The sequence below is a fragment of the Scomber japonicus genome, chromosome 4 (genome assembly GCF_027409825.1).
Source record: "Scomber japonicus isolate fScoJap1 chromosome 4, fScoJap1.pri, whole genome shotgun sequence".
Lineage (NCBI taxonomy): Eukaryota > Metazoa > Chordata > Actinopteri > Scombriformes > Scombridae > Scomber > Scomber japonicus.
The window spans coordinates 10,560,643-10,582,964 of record NC_070581.1 but is presented as its reverse complement, the minus strand read 5'-3'; the positions used below and the strand labels follow the sequence as shown (position 1 = coordinate 10,582,964).

The 22,322-nt window shown below is 38.9% G+C and overlaps 1 protein-coding gene across 1 annotated transcript in view; it reads left to right on the top strand.

Moving 5' to 3' along the window:
* The window catches only part of cfap74 (cilia and flagella associated protein 74), a 45,756-nt gene that overhangs the window by 3,639 nt on the left and 19,795 nt on the right, over window positions 1-22,322 (top strand). The window contains exons 8-20 of the mRNA XM_053317366.1: window positions 559-661; window positions 1,366-1,523; window positions 1,794-2,007; window positions 2,118-2,270; window positions 4,665-4,823; window positions 4,932-5,050; window positions 11,719-11,785; window positions 13,033-13,122; window positions 13,420-13,605; window positions 13,953-14,073; window positions 15,249-15,364; window positions 16,853-16,975; window positions 17,066-17,187. Coding sequence (XP_053173341.1) covers window positions 559-661; window positions 1,366-1,523; window positions 1,794-2,007; window positions 2,118-2,270; window positions 4,665-4,823; window positions 4,932-5,050; window positions 11,719-11,785; window positions 13,033-13,122; window positions 13,420-13,605; window positions 13,953-14,073; window positions 15,249-15,364; window positions 16,853-16,975; window positions 17,066-17,187 — 1,731 coding nt within the window. The remainder of the gene's footprint in view (window positions 1-558; window positions 662-1,365; window positions 1,524-1,793; window positions 2,008-2,117; window positions 2,271-4,664; window positions 4,824-4,931; window positions 5,051-11,718; window positions 11,786-13,032; window positions 13,123-13,419; window positions 13,606-13,952; window positions 14,074-15,248; window positions 15,365-16,852; window positions 16,976-17,065; window positions 17,188-22,322) is intronic.

Genomic DNA, 22,322 nt, shown 5'->3' with positions numbered 1-22,322 from the left:
TATTTTAGACAATTAAAAACACATCAATAAGCAACAATATGGCTCAGGGTGACATGTTCCTTCATTAGTTTAAGTTCAAATATATTGTGTTCAATTAAGATTTGTAACTCTTCATTTAGATAGACAGTGACAGTGACACATAGAGTGGTAAAAAATATATACACCTATATTTATCAATTTAAAACAGTGATGAAAAAGCTATGTCAGAGCCATGAGCCACCCCCTCCAGTCAATGATATCAGAATTCATGCAGCTAGGAAAACCATTCTCACCAATCCCCAAGTTAGCAATTACAATCTGAACTCAAATCTGAACTGTATTCTCTATCAACATCTACCACCTAAAAGGCAAAGTGAATTTTCTTGTAGAAAGAGACTAATGGGAAGGTAAACGTTGACGTACAGTCATTAACCTGAACACTGCTCAGTACACTGCTAACCCTGGAACTTTCTGTATTATAGCAAAGCAAAAATCCCAGGAATTCCTAACAGATCTATTTTTCTCTCTGTGTTATATTCGAGCAGTCACACGCTTCATGATTGCCCCCCTTTCATTCAGGATGCATCAGCTAGAAGCTGAGAAGGAGCAGCAGAACAGGGAGTTACTGGAAAAGAGGATACAGGCTGTCAAATCACTGAAATCTAACATTGCAGCTACCCAAGTAAGACAAAGCCCCCTCCCATACTGATGCTTCAGAATAATGGTTGTTTTAGCAACGATGAGATGCACAGGCCTTTGCTCTATGTATTATTAACATTTTCTATAGCTCCCACATCTACAAGTGCATTATATGATCATTCGTTTGTATGCCCAACCTTTTAAGTACAACCTATATTTATTCATGCATTATATACTCATAAAGCTTTAAAGACATAGTGATACAACTCTGCCCTATTTGATTTGGGCTAAGGCTTCACAAAAGCAATATAAGCACATTGTGAGCACATAACCAACATACACATGTGTAACAGTACAGTTAAAGGCATTTATGAAACTGAATACAATTATCCCCATTGTTGTGAACATTTTGATCATTTAGGAGTAATTATCAATTAGAGGATATGAATAAATTAAGATTTTATTAAAGAACCATGTATGCTCAGTTGAACAGAATCAGTAACATGCATTATTAGTGCTGACATATTGTCATTATAAGTACTGTAATAAATTATTACTGTATATGTGCATTCAGATTTTAAGTATAACATGTTTTAGGAGGATAACACTATGTGATTAGTAGGCAAAGTGTAAAGTTTAGGAGAAAATAGCTCTATAAAATCCATTTCCCCTACTTCAAGTGATCAGCTCTTTATTAGGCTGCATGTTGTCAAATATAGCCTCATCATTCTGGTGTTGCTTCTTTAGGAGAACTTACGGATCCAACAAAGCAGAGCCAAAGCAAACACCCAGAAGAAAGAGCAGCAGCTGAGACAACTAAGAGAATCCCTGCAGGCCGAGGGAATCAACAGTATCCGCCACATGTACCAACAGAAACAACTACAGGAGATAAAACGAAAACAAGAGTACGTCCTCTCCTCTCCTCTCCTTTCCTCTCCTCTCTTCTCCTCTCCTCTCCTCTCCTCTCCCCTCCTCTCCCCTCCTCTCCTCTCCTCTCCTCTCCTCTCCTCTCCTCTCCTCTCCTCTCCTCTCCTCTCCTCTCCTCTCCTCTCCCACATGCATGTCCTCCACTCCCACTCCATGCAGCAGTGTGTGGGTGTTTTTTCTCGCTGTGTGCCGAGGAATACATGACCCCATTTCAGTATAATGCAGTGTTGTTGATTTGCCCTTCTCAGGGAATTTGAGCAGAAACAGAAGTCAAAGAGAGTGGAGATTGTAGACAAAATCCTAAAGGAGGAACAGCTGGTAAAGAGGAGAGCCAAGCAGCAGGCACTGCTGGCTAAACCCTCAGCTACTGACAAGATCTCATCTCAGAGGAGAGCGAGAGAGAAACTCCTGTACTACCTGGATCCCAACCCCCCATCAGCCACAGAGGAGAGAGCCACAATTGTGAGTGGGTCATAACATCTCAGAAGCCATTTGCTAAATGACTATGAAGAGATTGAGTGCATTTTCAGCTATTAAGACCCGATGTGTGTGTGTGTGCATATGTCCAGCAGTTACGAGACTTCAGTGACATCAGCAGCTCATTGTCAGCTTCCTCTGACATTGAGGACCTGGAGGAAAACATCCAACAGGAAGTTGAGCACCAGAGCCTGGATGACAGCCTGGCTGAGCCTGAGTTCTCTGGGCTGTGGGACCAGAGCAACAAGGTGCACTAAAAACAACATCCACTGCCAGCCAAAAGCAAATCCCTTCAAGCTGCTAAATTTAAACCTTCATAAATCATGTTCCATTCACACTCGGAACATCATTTTTCTATGGATGTGCTTAGTGCACATTTTTCAATAGATTTCCCCACCTGCAAACTAAAGTATGTTATCTGAATAATTCCACTGAAAGTCCATATGTCATTGATTTGAAATAGTTGCGTAACAGGTTTCATGTAAGCACAAAAGCTGATCCGGCTGGGTTTTCTTTCACTGATTTAATCAGGCTGGTTGAAAGTTGGGGGTTTGAGGTTGCATGAGTGGAGAAAAAACACAGGTTCAATTCCCAGCAGTAGTACCTTTGGCTTGTTGGTGTATTATAATAAACAATAAACCTGCACTAGAGATTCCTACTAGTTGGTGGGGGCATGTGCATGTAAGGTGGGTGGTATCTGGAGGGTTTGTTGCATGAGCCTCCACATCTTCACAGTGATGCTCAGCTCTGGCAGGTGAAAAGAGAGACGACGGTGCATCAGAGAGGTAGCATGTCTGTCTAAACCCTCCCCAGGTCAGGATGTAGGGAATTTGGGAAAGCTTGAGTAATACAAGTTTTGGAGGTTATATATTTGGATTGAGTTTAAGCAGTGTGATATTATTTGTATTTCCAGCTGCTGGACTTTTATAGTTAGCATAGTGCAAGTGGTTTTCATCTCAAAAAAAGCAAAAAAACAAAAACCTACATCTGTTTAGCTAAGCATTTAACTGCATCTGCTGCTACTTTTACATTTAATCTGCTGCAAAATGATCATTTCCTCAAATAATTCATTTATTTAAACTCTTTATTACCTCTTAGCACTCTGGAGGTGGTCACGTTTTTTTCAGTTCTCTTCACATATTTAATTGTTTAAATTTGTGGTGTAGTTAAAAGCCCAAAAAAACTCCAAGCGTTATATTAAATATATGTGACATCAGGACTGTATGGGTGTGGTTTGATCAGATCTGACTTACAGCAACCGAATAACAAACTGCCATTAGATTCTAATTAAAAATGTCTCTAAACTGTGATTGGTGTACTCAAATAAGTGACATCACCCTTTTCCAAATGAGCCGTGCCCATTTCAAACCAGTGACAAAAGCACAAAAATATAAACAAATAAATCTCTCTCACATCATCATCCCATCACTTTAAGATATTCTCACAGCCAGCAAGTGTAGTCTTGATCAGTTCTAGGATCAATATGTAATCAATCCAACTCCATCATATTGATCACATCAGAGTTCAACTAAAGTGTCTCCACCTTAAATGATGGATAAAGGGCCTTGCTTAGTGGTTGCTATAGGGAGGAGTGGAGGTGAGTTGGCTCTCTGTCTTATTCGGCCTCCCTGTACTCACAAAATGTGGGACGACAGGCATCACTTCTCATTGTGCTGGTGCCTTTGAGGCCTCAGAGCGAGCGCAGCGTTACAGACAGAGCTCCGAGCAAGTGACAAGTCAAGTGGAAGTGATCCCTCCTCCCCTCACATACAGATCAGACTGCCATTATCAAAGGCTACTTCCTAGCACAGTTAATGCCTGGTACGATAGATGAAGCACAGCAATGTAACAAACTTAATGAGACGATTCCACGAGGAGGAGGAGGAGGAGGAGGAGGAATGTCAGTGTCACTCCACAAATGTAATAATTGCTTTACAGTAGAGAATGAAACACAACAGACATGAAAAAGACAAAGCTATCAAATGTAAAACGGGTCCCCGAAAGACACTTTTTAACCTTTTATCATGCATTTGACCTCTTTTGTTTCTCCTTTAGTAGCTTTAAGGTTGGAAAAATGATCTCATTCCACACTGTCTGACAGCATAGCATGTATTCTGTGACGGCTTGTTCCGACTGCCACCATATATCGAACCTCTGTGCTATTTTGGTGCTGTCGGAGGTAGCACCCTTCATCAAAACTGTCAAGTAGTGAAAGCTGGTATTGAATTGTGATAAGAAATATTAGATTTGGGAAGGCTTGTGTGGCTGCTTTTGTTTAGACTACATTTTACATTTTAGAACTTTGGCCTTTTTTTTATTAAAAGAATAAAAGCTTTTGTGAAAAAATATGTAAGATTAATAAAAGTGTCCCTTTTTAAACTACAGCAGACTAAGCCTTTAGGATGTGCATCACTTTAATCTTAAGTTTATATCATAATCCTACGTTAGATGACGTTTCATCTTTTTATATTCAACATCTAATACTTCCTGCTCCTTTCCTCTACGTAATGCTCTGTTCTATGTAAAGAATTGATCTGTCAGTGAATTTTTGAGTGTGTTTTACCACAGTGACGCAATTGTGCAAGCTTTTAGTGATTATTTCTAATCATTTTTACCAGCTGTTGTTTCCTGTATGGTTATAGATGCCCCTGAGTGAGAAGACTATGTTGACGCAGACTGAAGTAAAGCAAGAGGAACCTGCAGAAGCCAGCAAAAGGTCCAACATGCCATCTAAAAAAGTTTGTGGAAAAGAGTTTAAAGGGCCTCCATTCATCAGTAAACCTGAAGTCATCCATTTCAAGGTATTATTCTACTGATTCTGTAAAAAACCTATGAAGTGTAATGTATGTTTTCCTTGTTTCAAGCAATGTAAATGTAGCAACAGACTGATATAAAATGGTCTCTTTTAGGACTTTGAAGTGGGGAAAGCATATAAGAAGAAAATAACCCTGACCAACATCAGCTACACCACTAACAACTGCAAGCTCATCGGGGTCTCAGCTCAGCTGAAGAATTTTATCTCCATCCAGTAAGATATTTTACTCCGTCAGAAGCTGTCAGCAGTTTGTCAATTAACAGGTGACAGTAGTGGCTATGGTGTTTTGCATATGGGGCCGAAATGTGGTCCGGAAATAAAGACAAACATACACAGAGCTATTCCAAATGTATACAACACTCTATGCACTCTATACAACCACAGTTAAAACATACCATAGTGAACATATGCAACATCTGAAGTGTAAAGAAGTGATGTAAAGTTGTCACAGCCGGAAAGTAGATCTTTTAAATTTCCTTAAGTGAAGATCCAGAACATCATAATGTCCGTGTTATTTTTCAGTTCCTTGAAGTAGCATTGAGGTTACATCAGCACCTGTGTCTAGTGGGTAGATTGTAGACTGTCAAATAAATACAGTTGAATTCATTTATGAGTATTTACACTGAACTTCTGAACTGATTTCCGAGGGCCGCTCCACTTTTTTTTCCACCGTAATAGCTGGAGAAGCTGCACCTGTTAATAGAAAATAGAAACGCTCAGACAAAATGTAACAATCCTCAATATTTTATCAGTTACAGGGTCTGGGTCCGGATCTGGACTGTGATCCGCCTATTAGTAACCTCTGAGCTATAGTATAGATTAGAGTATTGAAACTAAATAGGTGTGAAGACAGTTTTGATATGCACTTTGTGTCTTAAATGTGCTTGTAGCAATTTACTGAATCAAAAATCCACCCATTTATTTTGCTCCCTGTCACAAACAGCTAGTAAACGAGACTTACGGGTCAAATGTGATTTTGAGGTTAATTCTACATATGAGCTATTACCAGTAACCAGTCTGTTTTTAGATTTTTTAGATTAATCGTGTCGGGGTAAACATATATTGCATCAAGCAGCTCAACACAAATGTAATCCCAGCTGAGGAAAATATGGAAATAGTCATCTTACAGACATAAAAGAGAACCCATGTAAAGATATAAAATGAAGTTTCTCTCATGGGTTAGACGAGTGTTATAGTTGTTTTGAATATCTAATCTAGATATTAAAATTTGGGTTCAAAGACAGAACGCTGGTGTTGAGACAATAATGGAGCCAGAGGTGTTTAAAGTTCCAATTTGCAAATCTCTTATAAAGTCACTATACATTGAACAGCTTCAACTATCACATGGAAACATCTGCTCATCTATCACCACTTAGGAATTCAATACAACCACTTCTTGTCATTTTAAAAGACGATGGAGTGGACGCGAAAGCAAAGCTTGTCCTCCCACATATGGACGGCAGCTTGGATCACCACGCTCACAGCTCCTCTTATGAGACTCAGCTCAGTGAGTCAGTCTACGTCTCTGCTATCTCCTTTCTCTCAGCCTGCCAGCAGCCCACAGGCCGAGCAGAGATGCATTGTTCTCCAGGTCACTCGCTGTGTATCACTTTCCCATCAGCTCCCCCGTGACTTGATGTGGTTGCTTCGTTTCGCTTCTTTCTGCCTGACTTGAGCGAAGTCTTCCAGGCTACAGCGGGGTCCGCCGGAAACCACTGGCGCTGTTCTCGAGCTTCGGTGCTGGACCACTTGTCTGAACATATCACCTTCCAGTACTCTATTCTTAACTCGCATGTAGCAAACACGCACTTTCTTACCAAACGCTTGAATTCACACATACTGTATACTGTACATTATACCCACTCACTCTCTTGTGTCCCCCTTTCATGATTCTTAGTCACAACAGCACAGCCGATATCTCATCAGATTCTTCATGATGATATATATTTTATTTGCATGTATGCATATTTTAAAATAGACCCAAATGATGAAGAGAATAAATCTGCCTTCCGTTAGTTGCCTTCATATAATTGATTAATACTACATCACTAGATACATCCACAGTCCCTCCACAGAATAAGAGGATTTATGTATGACAAGTAGCTTTTTGAGGCTAGTCCTGAGCAAAATACTACTTAACATGCTGCTGAATGACTATCTCCCAAAATACAAACCTCACCTGTTGGTAGGCAATCATTTTTAGTGAGAAAAGTAACAAAGACACAAATTACTAATACAGAAAAAAAGTTACTGCGTGTTTATTGTTTACTGATGGTGGTCTCATTCCACTCAATCTTAGTCAGGATGTCTTATCATGATGTCTTTAAAGGAAGACTCAAGAGAATCTTGGAAAATTAAGGTAAATTGAATTTGTTATTAATCTGAAGTTTCTTGTTGCTACAGTGATCACTGTTTAGAAAATGTGGTACAGATTCACTTTAATCCTCGTCTTCCAGTCATCAAAAAGATGGTAGATGCTGTCAGAGTCACCTCATTTCTGCCAATACATTGAGTCCATCATACAGCCTCAGTCTATTTTTCACTTTTGTTGTGTATATGTACCATATTCCACTGATTATTCATATGAAATTTGAAGCAATTGTAGCCTATTTTAGCTTATCCAGCTTAAAAAACAACATCAAACAGGAAAATTCTTGTCTTTAACCACCTTTTCTCTCCTTGTGTTTTCTATCCCACAATTGGCTTAAAATAAAGATACAATAAATTTAATATCATGTTTTACTATTACTACTGAACTTATTAAACCACTGTAACTGTAAACACCACCATAACTTCAACAGGATAACTGACACAAAAGTATAGGAATAATAGAGTTTGGGGTCCACTAAATGTCAATTTTAAAAAATATATATTTTTACACAAGCTGACAGTCACCTGTTTCTGCAAGGCTGCGTTATTGTTCCTGTCTAACACCCTCCATCTACTATGTGGTGTCTGTTGTGTGTAAAACATGCAGCTTATTCACACATTAAAGCCTACAATATTACAATCAGTCGTGACAACTGTAGAGCCCTCATGGCTAACCCAGCAAAAAACATTAGCACAGCAGGAGAGAGAGAGCAACGTGAACCAGGAACACACTGGGTTTTTTCACACCAGTACATGGTTCCCTGTTCGCCCCCTGAATTTCTAAAAATGGCTTCCCATCACGCTACACCCCCCACCCAGCGTAGGTGCATTTGTGCCAGAATGGGCTCTCCTGTATCTCTTCACTACTGGGACAAAAACCACAACAGCCCATGCTTGCCAGACTTGGTGAAAAGCCATCATATAGAAGCTGTGTTTTTACAATTAGTGTCACTTCCTAGCATGTAGGCTATTGCAAATAACTGGCTGAGAGGAAGACACCCCCCTGTGAACTGCATGCTCCTGAGCTGAGCTGTGAGATAAAGCCTAGGACTGTAATAAAAATGATGGTACTTGACAAAATCTGAGGGTGCAATAACACTAACAGTTTGTTTAATTGGTACGAATCATGCCAGAATGAGATACATAGTTTCACTTTCCATCTAGACTATGGCGGTTTGAGGAGCATTAAAAAAAGGAGCTTTCAAGTCCAACTGAAATTATATTGGATGTTCTTTCTTGCTACAACAAACCAGAATGGATAGTTTTAATCTAGCCAGAGTTGGGTGTCTGCATATCTCTACAGTAAAGATCGGTTGTGCAACTTGCATACCCTGTGTTCTTTTTGAGAAAAAAAAGAGAAAAGTATATCAAACAGATACATTTGTGTTTTATGTTATTTTTTAATATACTGTGTGGTTTCCTAAATTGTATTATATTGACAGTGACACTGACCAACAGCCTGAGAGACAACACAAGACAGCTACATTTGTGGCACTGTGTCAGCATGCTGATATGCTCACAATGCTGAGGTTAACACTATGATGGTTGGCAACATTCAAATGTCAAGTCAGGAGATCGCTAAGGTCATAACAGATCATCATGTGGGGAACATGAAACACCAAATTTCATTTCACGCAAGACCATAAATGTCAACCAATTGTGGCGCTTGAGGAAAAGTCAGGTGATCACCAGAGACAGTAGAGAATTTACCCACTGGGGACTATGAATGTCTGTTCAGAATGTCATGGCAGTCCATCCTGTAAATAGTTCAGTCTGGGGCAAAGTTATGGAACAACAGACCAACAGACTGACATTTCCATCCCTAGAGTCATGCCACTAGCATGTCTAAAAGAGCATCACAGTTTGAACGCAACCAACATTAGCCTCCTAGCGTCTTGGATTGCCGATGTCAGTAGATAGCTAATTAGTTAGTCAGAGTTTAAAACTTGTCTACAAATGTCCACATTAGTTAGTTTAGATTCTAAATGGTGTAGTCCTTATACCTCCGTACCACTGCCTACAAAAATCTTTGTAAACCTACCAGCCAAAGTTTGTTACTTGTTTGACCCAATTTCAAAAGTGAAATGGTCTATGAACCTATTGATTTTCCGGAAAGCCTCTGTGACTGTGAAATAGATAGAATCTTGACAGCCATAAGTATATTGCTGTCATGTCCTGCTGAGACCACCTAGCTCAAAAAATTGGAAAGGACCATTTCATATTATCGAGTGCCTGGAATCTCTCAAAAGAAAGTTTATTCTTATGACTGAAAACCATGCTGCACTAATCTGATTTATCTTCTCTGGTAGTCCACCAAAGAAATAATTGAACATAAGTGTCAGTCAGAACTGCAGCTGGGGTTTATATCCTTTGATATTTTCATGTTCCTTTCTAATTAGAAACAATCCACTCATGAATTTGCAGTAAATTTAATGTGGGTTTTGGTAGCTTGAATACCATCATTCTTATCTACCAAGTACCAAACAAGAAAAACAATCTCTAAGGTTTGGATAAACTGATCTTTGGGACAATAGATGCACAATCATTCCTAAAACCTAAAAGTATTATGTTGTAGCCACCAGATGTAAAGAGAACAAGATTATTCAAGTACTATTCACTCACATTGTCAGAGATGTGATGCTTCACTGTCTGAATTGCTGTCAGAAGAGGTTATGAGTGTGAGGGTGTTTTAGCTCTGTTGAGCTGAATAATGAACTGAGAGTGCTTATTGATCCACTGTAGGAGGAGCCAATGGGGAGCATCTAGAATATATGATAAAACACACGGCAAAGTCAGTAATAACAAGCAAGGTCCCCGCTTCATCAACTCAGTCTTCTGCAGTGGATATACTGTACCGTATGGCCTCATTTGGAGCACTTTATATAGAGCTCTAGCAGGCTTTTTCTAACATTGCCTCACTCAGCATTTAATCCCAAGTGAACTGTTCTATTTTACTTCACGTGTCTTTTCATACTACCTATCTTCTAGCAAGGACAAGATGAATACTGCCAATACGGAAGGGAATTAGCCAATAAATAAATAAATAGCAAAGTGCAATGTGACATTTATAATTACCACCAGAATGATCAAACCAGGTTGAATCCTTTCATGCTTGTCCAGGTCACAGTGGTGAGCTGTAAGGCAGCGTCAGCCAGGAAGGAAGTTTTTTCACCTCACAGCTGGACCAACAACTTCAAAAAAACTGGCTTAAACCAAATCTAGTGGTTCATTCCTCACTAGAGTGGATGACAGTATGCACAGATTGTTAGTTATGTTGTAATTTTCCATGTAAACTTTCTATTTTCTATAAGTGTGTACAAATATTGAGCTTCGGTAGTTTACGATACATTTCTCAGAGCGCAGCCAGTTGTTCTGCAGTCTACTGAATACATGTTTTGCAGCTAATTATGATTAATATAGTAACAGATGGTAACTTTGTGGCTGTACTTTACATGTTTTTATTATTGCATGCAGTCTTACAGTTATTATGTAACTATTTACCTCAACAGTATATATTAATAGAAGTAGAAACATAGTATTCGTTCTCCATCTTCACAGAGTTTGAAGAACTATCTTAAATAAACTGAACACTCAGCTTTTGTCTCTTGCAATCAACTTATAAACATCAACAAAATACTATATATAATATAATCTCACAGTCTACACATGAAAATCAGTTACTGCATGATGGCAGTCATATGTTAATTTTTCTATCTTTGTAACAGGATGAAATCATTACCTAATGACAGTTTGGAATCCTTTTACATTCTCGATCTGCTTCATAATTATGCTCAGAGTTGTATGTTTCCAACGTTTATTTATCTATTGACTTTTGAGAATCCTCCCTGCTTCCCTGGCTGGCTGCCTGCTATTTTCATATTGATCGGCCTTCCTTTTATGTCTCTGAGAGGGCTGCAAGTTTTTCAAGCTCCTCAGGGCAGCATCAGGGTTGGCGTAAACATGTGCTGCAAGATACACATGTTGCTTTTAAAATAGCTCACAGTCCTCACGTTTCTTTTCACGGCTGGAAATAAACTTTTGGTTTCTGCTACGGTTTGTAGCGCAACAAAATGACATTTGAATGTGAAATCAAGCATTCTGTCCCACTCTGCTTTCTTTCTGCGTGAAACAATAGCCTTTCTTCTCTTTGTCTTCTTTACCATGCAAACTGAGCAGCTGGTTGACTTTTGACCTCTGCTTATCTACATGCTGTACTCCCAAGAGAATTATCATAGTTCAGCATTTCATCTGAAGCTGCTCATCTTTTGTTAAAAACAGCATATTTCTACTGCATAGGCCTATGTGTACATTCTTAGAAATGTTTTCTTTGAGTCTCATGTTTTATGTTATTGCTGCACACATACAGTACATGTGAGACCATGCAAAGACTTGCATCTTCACACCATCTTCACAGTGCTTTACATTATGTTGCTCATCAAAAATATTTGTATGAAATATTTTACACTGAGTGATGCAATCTTTGTCATAACTGATTGTGATTTGTGTTTCAGCTTTGAGTCTCCTGGTTTTTTATCACCTGGGATGTCCTGTGAGATGCAGACTGTATTCCAACCTATGGTAAGTAACTATACCCCTCCTCATAGGCATCAACAGTGCATGTTACAGTTAGTAGATATTGTGAGAACTTCTAAAAACTTTAATGTCATTGACTCCTTTTTAGTCTGCTGTGTGCACCAGGATGTGTGCACCAGGAAAAACATGATACAACAGAGGATGATATTGGCTGCATCACACCCTTGTTCACTCATTTACTACTCCATATATAATATTCACTCTGTAGTTTACGCAGTACTGAGCAGTAAATTGAGCTTATGTCAGTCATAATGAAAATACATTCCATGGAAACTACTCTTATCATTCCATTGAGGATTTTTTGATGACACTATATAACAGATAAATCAAATAAAATGGCAGAGGGTATATAAGCGGTACTTTACTTTACATTAAATAGGGAGCGATTTAGGTCACAGTCTGTTTCTTGGTTCTGAGCAGTAACTTCCTGGAATCTAAACTGGTTGCCTGGCAACAACTACCAGCCAAGAATAGTCCAATAGTCAATAACTGCAAAACAATTAACATATTGGTAGATTCAACAAACATAATGAAACATATTGAATAGTGAATTTTAGAGGTTTTTAAGAGGTGGATTTTGCTTATGTTGGATAGATAGATTTTTCCAGTCTTTGTGCTAAGGTAGCTGTAGTCTTATGTGTAACAGACAGACATGAGAGTGTTATTGATCAGCCAACTCTCCGCCAGAAAGTCAATAAACATATTTCAAGTGAAATCAACATATGTAATATTTGGTTGTACATCATGTGCATTAAAAGAAGTCTGCAACTCATATGACCCACTTTCTGCTATACAGGAAACTTTGCATTAATCACTTGCTCATGGCATTCACAAAACAGTGCAGTGGAAAACTCTGTTTACAGTAATTCTGTGCCTTTGCATATCTTTTTGCATACATACATGTCACTAATTGGCCTTCTTATTGCCATTATGAACTGTTCAACTCGACAAGAAGCACAGAGGGACATATTCCCTGTAGCACATTGCAGCTAGTTAACACTGTCAGAGTAATAAAATGATAATCTAATCCAAAGACTTTACACCTATATGTCCTTGTGGAAAGAAATGATCGCCCTATACTGCTTTAGAGACAGTTTACTCAGAAGTGCAAGAGCCCTACAGGTTGTACATACAGGTTACTACTACTTATAAGTCAGCACTCATTCTCACCTGGAAAATAAAATCCATGCTCTCTATCTGCACACTTTCACACCACTATCTGATCCCTGCAGATCAATGAGGACCTGGAGGGAGAGGTCCGGTTTGCATCAGCAGCGGGTCCCTTCTCTGTGCCTGTCAGGTGCACCATAAAGAAATGTGATGTAAGTAATGTGCTGTATCCAATCTACAGGAAATAGTGTATAGCAGTGTTTTTTGGACTGCTGATAATGTAGTAATAATAAATATAGGAAAAATAATTATTGGTCAAATATGTCATTAGTCAGACTGCACCTTGCTCATCTTACCACATAAAAACAACACTGTCTGACTATCTATCCCAGTTATACTCTCTATCTTCTTTAATTCATGTATGTGTTAATGTATTGAAAACTATCCTCTCAAGCTGGCAGCTCTTCACAGCTGATGTTTATTACTGTGTGAATATATCCTCTCTATAGCTGGAGGTCGACACTCAGTTAATTGACTTTGGCACACATGTAGTGGGCCAGACTATTTCAAGGACTATCACCTTGACCAACAAGGGTGCACTGGCCACCCTCTTCAGCCTGGACACTTCAGCGTGTCCCAGTCCAGAGACTAGCCATGTCCACATGCCATCCCAGGTCTCTGCCCCCACATGCCAGGTGAGACTATGGACCTGAAGAGGTGCTGTTTCTTGGATAGTCTGAGGGAGTACATTTGATTACTGCTATAAATGAAATGTTGATATCATAAATAGTTGAATTTATTTACTTAATAGTGCATGTTCTACTGCTAATATTCTGCACAACCCAAAAGTGCTAGAACTGTTGTATGTAGGTTGACAGAGAAAGTGATAGAACCTCATGATATAAATTTTAATGAATATGTGCACGTGATGGACTGGAGTATATCATTTTACATCACAGAGTCTAAAGACAGTCATGAATTACATTTAATGTAAAAATAAATCAATTTAAATTAATGTGCATGTGCTGTTGGTTAACAGGAGGAAAGCAGTGACAATACAACATCTGACAACCAGAAGAGCTCTGCATCCATTGACACTGGAGAACTCCAACTAAAGCAAGATGGTCAGGAGCTCTCTGAAGCATCAGAGAATGAGCCACCATGTGAAGCAGGTATTATATACTGGACATGCACAGACAGAGGCACATACAAAATAATCCTGTTCTCAGTTTTTCTGCATAGGCCTGAACCTGACCAGATCTGTACTGGCATCCTAAAACCTGCCTAGAACTGCCTCTTTCTTTCTTCCCACTTGGCATCAAATCAGTCAGTTTTTTTAGTAAATTACATTTGAAATTAAACTTATGCCTTAAAGCCTCCTGAACCCTGAGGCCATATATCCATCCTAAAAGCCACTCTGTTCCCTACTAAATATGTTTGTGTACAAATATTTTTCTCTGCCACATATGGTATTTTCACTGTTTTGTTCCAAATACAGCAAGTGACTCATCCGTACACCACAGTCCCACAGTCATTGGAAACAGTATTGGAAAAAAAAAAGTGGTGACCTTTTTATTATTTAACCAATATCCACAATCTTTCTGTAATCATGAGCCAGTGTTTAAAAAAACATACATATATTATTCATAAATATATTCATTGACAGTTTTTCAGACAGAGCCAATAGTTTGCTGTCATGTTGATAAAAATGTCCTCTGAGCAGCATTACGTTACCTACAAAGCAAATTAGCTAGCGCAGATTCGTTGCATTTGAGGTGAGTGATGACTGATAAAAACTCTTCTTTGTGGACAATTTTTCTCATCTTTCTGTTCACATAAGGACGTTATGAGAACAAAATAAATGAACACACACACACACACACACACACACACACACACACACACACAAAGCCCAGGGTTCACCTTGCTCACACAGCTGGTGACAAGGAGGCATCTTTTCTTTAATCTTCATCGCTGCACTCAGCACTTTCCTCCATTGATGCTTTGATAAGCTGTTCAGTGTTTTCACTCTGCTCTGCTGGCTTTGGAAAATACTGTGTTGAAGTGGCTCTGTCTCTTTTTTTTCCATTGTTGGGAAAGGCTGTCTGATCTTGGCTATTTTTATAGGTTTCTGATGTTACTTTTTTGAGGGCTGAGGTTCACAGTAGTTTATATTTGTGCCAGTATTTGTTGTTTTATGTCACGGATACCCATACAGGATCCACAGTGTTTTCTCTCTGTTGTTTCTGGTTATTTGGTATCTCCTCACTGCAGGTTGACTACTCGACTGTTCAGCAGAAAAAGTTATGTTCTGACTTTGCTCTGTGTGTGTTTGCAGTGTCAGAGGATTCAGCTACAGGTCCAGGAGAGATTCCTGAGGCTTGTCTATTCTCCGATGTGGATGCCCAAATAAATGAGACCTTATTGGACTCCATTGATATAAGCCTAGGAAATGTAAGTATTGGTGCAAATACACAGTCATGTCTCATAGAAACACCATTACTTTGAGTTTAACCGGTAAAATGAAGATGAATTAAACATACATGAAGCTGGTAAAAAAGAATCCTCATAACACAATGTAGACATGTCATTGGTTTGTGGCTTTTTTAAGGGTAATTTAAGAGTACCTCAAGTACAATGCATATGGTGCAGTTTGACAACTTAATAATATAACAATTGTTGTCTATGGGGAACCCTTAAGCTTACATTATTCTAATTATAAACAATTTAATTAGATCTTTTACATTTATACATGAATATTTTAAATCACATCTGCTAGTAGTTGTTGTTTTGTGATGGGTGGAAAGAAATTAACATTTTTGTCCCATTAATGTACATTTCAACATGCTCATTATTTAAACCTACAATATAACAGTGTTATAAAAAGGTGAAAAAAGGTGAGTTTGTCCTAAGGGGAGAGTACAAGGGTAGAGAAAGGCCAAGGGGCTGTTACATTTCAAAGGTTTATGCCCTTGGACTGTCCGTGCTCATTACATTTCATGGACATTTGCTTAAAAAAATGTAACATTTTAACTTAACCTACCTGTTGTCTTCCCATCAACCATGCAACTTTTACACATACTTTTTGGAAATGATGGTCAATAGGCCTCATTTAAAGAAACTATACTTCATTTACAGTACAGTCCAGACCTGCTGTATGTGTAAAGTGACTTTAGATCACTGTTGTTGTGATTTGGCACTTGACCTTGCTGGTAGCAGTGTGTTGGTATGAAAATGGTCAAATCCATATATATGGATTAGATTTTGTATCTGTAGATTGTGGATTAGCAGAAAGACTGCACAGACAGACTACGATCTGTATGTAAAAGGACTGCCTTGTTTTTAGCACTGATGCTGTTTGTGCCTTGTGGCCCCGTGAAGTTCTGGAGCTGTTCAGGGTTCATTACGTCTCTCTAGTGGGGGGCTAATGGTGCATCCCCTCTCCCTCTGTGCCTGCAACAGCTGTGTGTATTGCATGTGCCGGCACGCCCGCAGCTCGATCATTGTCATTTTGACTGATACTCTCACATTGTGTAGTTGAAGGCTGGTGTCTGAAATAGCGAATTATTCATCAAGTTATCATGGTCCCACAGTATTGAGTCAGTTTCTGAATTAATTTTTTGTCTTCCTTTTGTTTTTTATTATTGCTCACACAACCTTGATGCTTTGTAGTTGAGCAGACAACCCTCTCTGCCTTTCCCCACAGTTTAACGCTTTCTGAAGTTGCACATCTGATTGATTTCAACTCCCCCTACATGGATCAATGGCATGCTTTCATGAATAAAAACAGTTGAACTGCATGGCCTGTGTGCACTTAATCACTCTCTAAATTCAAACAGAGAAGCTCAGGAAGCTTATCTAGTCATTTTACATTTGTCCTAACAATATTTCATAAAGACTGAAAATTTAATATTTCAAAATCCAATGTTTACCCATCTATAGGTGAGAGAAGGAGATGTTGGACCTTTTGAGAGCATCAAACTGGAGATTGTTTTCACTCCAACTATTCCAGGAAAATCCAAACTGGACTTTTACATCAAATTCTCCGATGTCACCAGCAAACCAGTAAGACACAGCTTGTGAATGAATGTCATAGATATATACAACATAAAGCTAATTGTTTTAAAAGTTGATTGAACACATTTGTTCAAACAGATACCCATCACGGTGAAAGGTGTGGCAGTCAGCCTCCCTGTATGGGTGGTTCAGCCTAGCATCGACCTGAAGATCTGCATGTTTGACCGCCTCTATCAAGACAGTATCATGGTCCAAAGCAGGTGGGTCCAAGAGGTTGAGTGGTATTTATGTGCTGTGCTCTGCTGAACCAAAACCCATAGTCTAATATGCAAGAGAGGGACCTGCTGTAAGGTGAAAGTGAAACAGGGTCATGGCTACCACATGACAACATAATGATTCTAGCCACTGACACACAAATGTTGCACTACTGTTAATATATTGCTCCTATTTTCTGTATAATCCTGACAGTGTTTTCATAAATAACACATTTATCAAATAAGACACGCAGTGTTTAGTCTCAAAAACTCAAAGTAAATTAGTGGAAGCAAACAAACAATTAACTTTTTTACCTTGTTAGCTCATTTTCAATGTCATGTTAAACATCAACAATAAACTCAATCCACCAATACGCCGGAGATATTTAAACAGCACCTCAGCCTTTGTAATTAAATCAATTCTGTCCCTTCATGTTGTCCAATTGGTTTACACTTCCACATGTCCTAAGCCACTGCCTTATTTAACAGGAGGGAAGCGAGATGTCATTTAATACCATATTGAAAATGATGAGTGGTGTGCCATACAGTAATTAAAAACATTAGGTGTCCATATGTTAATGGACAATTTACACAGAAGGGTACCCCTTTATTTTACGGCTCCCTTAGTTTCCTAATAATTTCCTAAAAATGAATTAAAATGTCTTTGTCACTTTATAGGAAATGTCTTGAACAAGGGTATGTAATTTGGTACTGATTATGAATAAATTGGAATTGGTACGCGTGGTGAGTGCCTCCTAATTTATTTGAGTTTTTAAGAATGAACCAAGAAATTATAAAGTAGTTGCATAATAGAAGAGTTTAATAGAGTTTGGGTAAAAGCAAACTTAAAGCTGGAGTGTGGGACTTTTTCCTCAGACCATTGCCTAACAAGTTTGCACAATGCTGATTAATCCTGTCACTGCCTGATAAATCTCTGTATTTCATGATATATTGGAGTTTTTAATCTGGTGTCGGGTTTGATATTCCCACATTAGCTATATGAACGCATACTCTCACCAAAGACTTCCACCAGCCAAATCAGCTAACATCCGATTAGCTCTCTGCTAACTTGAATGAGGATAAAATCATTTAACCATGCAGCTCTTCTACACTTTCCAGATGTTATAAGACCAAATAGATCAAATTCTGATGAAAGGCTTAACATCATGTAGTCTGTGTGATACTCAAAACAATTTATCCATAGTTATACAGCTGCAACAGCAGTTATGGGGGCCAGCTCATGCATGTACACATAGATCTGTTGTTACATCCAGGGAACTACTATTTACTCTCACTGCCAGAAGGAGAAGGTAAAAGTTCTGCACTGCAGGTTTAATCTTTTTTATGCTCAGCTGTACATAAGAGTATTTCCTAAGAAATAACGGTCATATATTAGTTACTTTCTCTGAAAATATTAGGAGACTGAGATACTTGTATAATAAAATGCTTTTGCAATGCATTGACACCCTTGTAACCAAATAATGCGTTTAAGTTCAAATGAGCTGTGCATAATAACTGATTCATTTGTGTAAACAATAACAGCGTGGTTCTGTCATGCATGCTTCTGCAACAGAACAATCACTTTATTTGATCAATTTTGGAACTGATCTCAGTTTTAGGTAAATATTGTTTTCATGTACAGTTGAGCAGATGGTCCAAAGACACACACACACACGCACACCCACACACATGTTGTCCTAGGTTAATTTTGGGGACGTTACATAGACTTACATTCATTTCCTGGAGATTTACCCTAACCCTAACAATAATCTCTATTTACCTGACCCTCACCTTAACCACTTACCCAAAAATCAGGATTTTTCCCCAATTGGGCTCACAGCTTTCAACAAGCCATCAATAATTGATAAAATACACACATTTTAAAGAGATCCTTAAAATGTTTGCAAAAAATACACTATATTTAAATACCGGTAATCATTATGAAGTTATTAAATCATTAGAATCAACTACATTATTCAGCATTATTTGAATAGGATAAATATTTATTGAAGTTATTGTAATGAACTTAGTGTTTTATTATAAAAGAGGCTGTGTAAATCCCTTAGCCCAATGAGATGACAGCGGAAGTGAGTGGAGCATGTCATATTTCCATTTTATTTGTTGTCATGCTTGAAATCATCCTTGGAATAGAGTTCGGAAAGTGGCACGGACTGCTGATGTAGCACGCTGGCTTATCTGCTGAATGCAATACTAAAACTCCCTCACATACTCAGTCTCTGCCAAAACAGGAATTTTCACAGAAATGCGGCTCATGGAAATCCCTTAAAATTGACAGGGCCAGCTTACTTTTCAGCTCGCCCAACATAAAACTCTCCAACGAACTAAGCTCACAGCCAAACTGTGTATTGAGATATTCAACAAAAGTGACATAATAAAAAAAATCAGAGATGTATTAGACGATAAATATACCTAAACAAGAGGATGATCTATGGGACCATGCAGTAAGCTCACTTCCCCACAATCCTCTTTGATCCATACAGTGTCATAGAATAAGAGTGTATCCTTTTTGATTATGGATGTGATACATTATGATGCGCACAGGGGGTTAAGAATACAGTGCGGGCAGTAATATTTCTAGGCATGTGGTCCACCACCTATCTAGTCATTGTGTCACATCATGTGGGGGGAGGAGTGCATGTGTGGGGGTGGGGGATTTGTGACAACTGCCATCTGGTGCGCTGGCACACCAGCACATGTGACAACATGACGATGACAGCATCAGTGTGAACAGCGGCTTTTAAAGTTAAAAAAAAAAAAAAAATGCTAATGCTTGCACCGGCAAACCATGCAATATGTCACTCAAGACAGTAATTTGAACACAAAATAGCCTGGCAGGCTTTTTGAGGAAACAATAAGAGAGCTGCTGCTTTCATCGCACAATTTGTCACTTTTTCTTTTGAATAGATGAGTAGATATCCCACAAGTCCTCCTTAGTTTGTGACAGATTTTTCAGAGAACAGCACAAAGCATAATTGAAAATGTCTCTTGTCTGCAAGCCAGTGATTTGAATATCACTCCTACTAATTGAAAGAATTTTTAAGAGGCTTTAAAATGTGCAGTGTTTGACTTTTGCATGCGAGCCAGTGATTGGAATATTCTGCGCACAGTTGGCAGAGTTTTTCTTGGGAACAGTCTTCTTTCAAACCCTCCTTCACTGGCACCTGCTGGGAATTCCTGCCCAAACTCAGGACACAAAAATACAATCAGCTCGCTTTTTTCCCTTCACAAAGCCTTCTGTCCTTGATTTCTTTTGTTTACTGTATTTCTAATGTACCTACTGTATGTTGTCTTAGTCCAACCTGCGTCCTGTGGTTTTTGGCCCAAGGAATGCAAGTGTGTTGTTGACATTAGAGTTCTTCTTGTTTTATTTTGGGAAACATAGAAATATAGCCAGTAAGGAAAAATCTGTTCTCCCAGCTGGTTATTTTGAAATATGAATTGTATGTTGCTGCATTATAGGGACGATTGCTTATATGCCCTTGCCATGAAGGCTTGATATCCCATGAGGCTATGGAGGGCATATGGAGAGAGCAAGTGTAGCCACCTGGCCTGGTCAAAGAAGGGCAGACACACTGATGTAGCTGTGGGCAGTTTGTGTTATTGAGCTCTGCATGTTGACTCAACATGAGAAAATACCTCTGCAACATGACCTAAAACAATTTGCCACTAAACCTTACTCATTACTAACATTGCTTTGACAAAACATTTGAAAATTCCCACAAATAGAAATGTATTTCTGTATGTCTCAAGAAACTTCGAATGGTAGTTATACCAGCAGCATGTGGATGAATGAGAGATGACACATGTGAGCTCTAAGGATATCTTAGTGATCTATTTCACCTGTAAATTTAAGAAGTTGTTTCCCCGAATGACAGAAATCAGCATTTGTCCAGTTTGTCGAGAATTTTAGTGTCATTTACTGTAAACTCCCCCTTTAAATCATTGGACATTGTTTCAGAAATAGACTTAAACTAAAAAAGGACAGGATCAGCTGAATGCCCCTCTTAATTAAAATGCCTAATTGTGCTAAATGATTATGTATCCATGAATATTCCTCTGAGAGTGATCTGAAGGTTATCGTTTGACTGGAATAAAGATAGCGACTTAATATCCCCCAAGTGTCCCTGGGAGTCCTTGCCTGGGGGTAACAACCATCTGGTTGACCTCACCATTCAAAGTGGGTCATTTCATTTGAGTGCTGGATCGAAAAATGAAGGGTCCCTCACTTTGTTTGGCCATCGTTCGCTCATCGCTCACCTTTGTTTCTTTGAAAATGAAAGAATGTCATCACTGTATTCACATATACCCCCCAGCAAGCAGAGAGTTGTTTGTACTGTCATTGTTTTATGTAGGTGTGGGCTCTGATTGGATGTGTTTGAGAATTCCCAAGGTGAAGAGCCATTTATATCTCAAGCTTCAGCTATAACTGAGGCTTGTAGCCACAGGCACAACCATCTGTTGGAGCTCCTAGAAATTGGGTCACCTAAATGATATGGACTTAGGCACCGATCAGACGGGGTGCTATTTAGGAGCCTGGGGTTGCTCTTTTTAATTGTATTCAGTGAAAGGGAAGCTTTTTGCTGCTGCTTGTATTTTTGCAAGGGAATCCTGAACACCTCTAGTTTCAACTCAGAGCAGAAAAGCATCAGAAAAGCAACGTCAGTTACGTTTTTTTTCCTATTGTCCAATCGGATGAATTGAGAGGCAGGTGGTGATGTGGTGGTTGCCTAGGAACAATTCTAAAAAAGATGCTGCAAACTGCTCTTTTTTAAATTGTAGGCTTCAACAAATGGCTTTGCCTTGCGTTTTGCAGCCTGCAGAAAGAGCTGAGTCTGCTCGGGGCCTTAGGGTACATCATTCCATACAAGGCCATTTCTGTAGGTGTCACTCAGGTATTTTTTTTGTCCTTGTTGAGTCCCCGAGAAGTAAAAGGTGTATGCTGTCATGTCCATTGGACATAGCACCTGAAATATCTATATATTTCTTTTGTTGTTGCGGTCATACAAAATGAGTAGACTTACCTGATTCCTACTGTATAGTTATTCTGTTGTATGACAGAGCTTGCTTAGAGGTTCTTTTCTAAAACTGCAAAATTATAGGTCATGAAATTACTCTTGCAG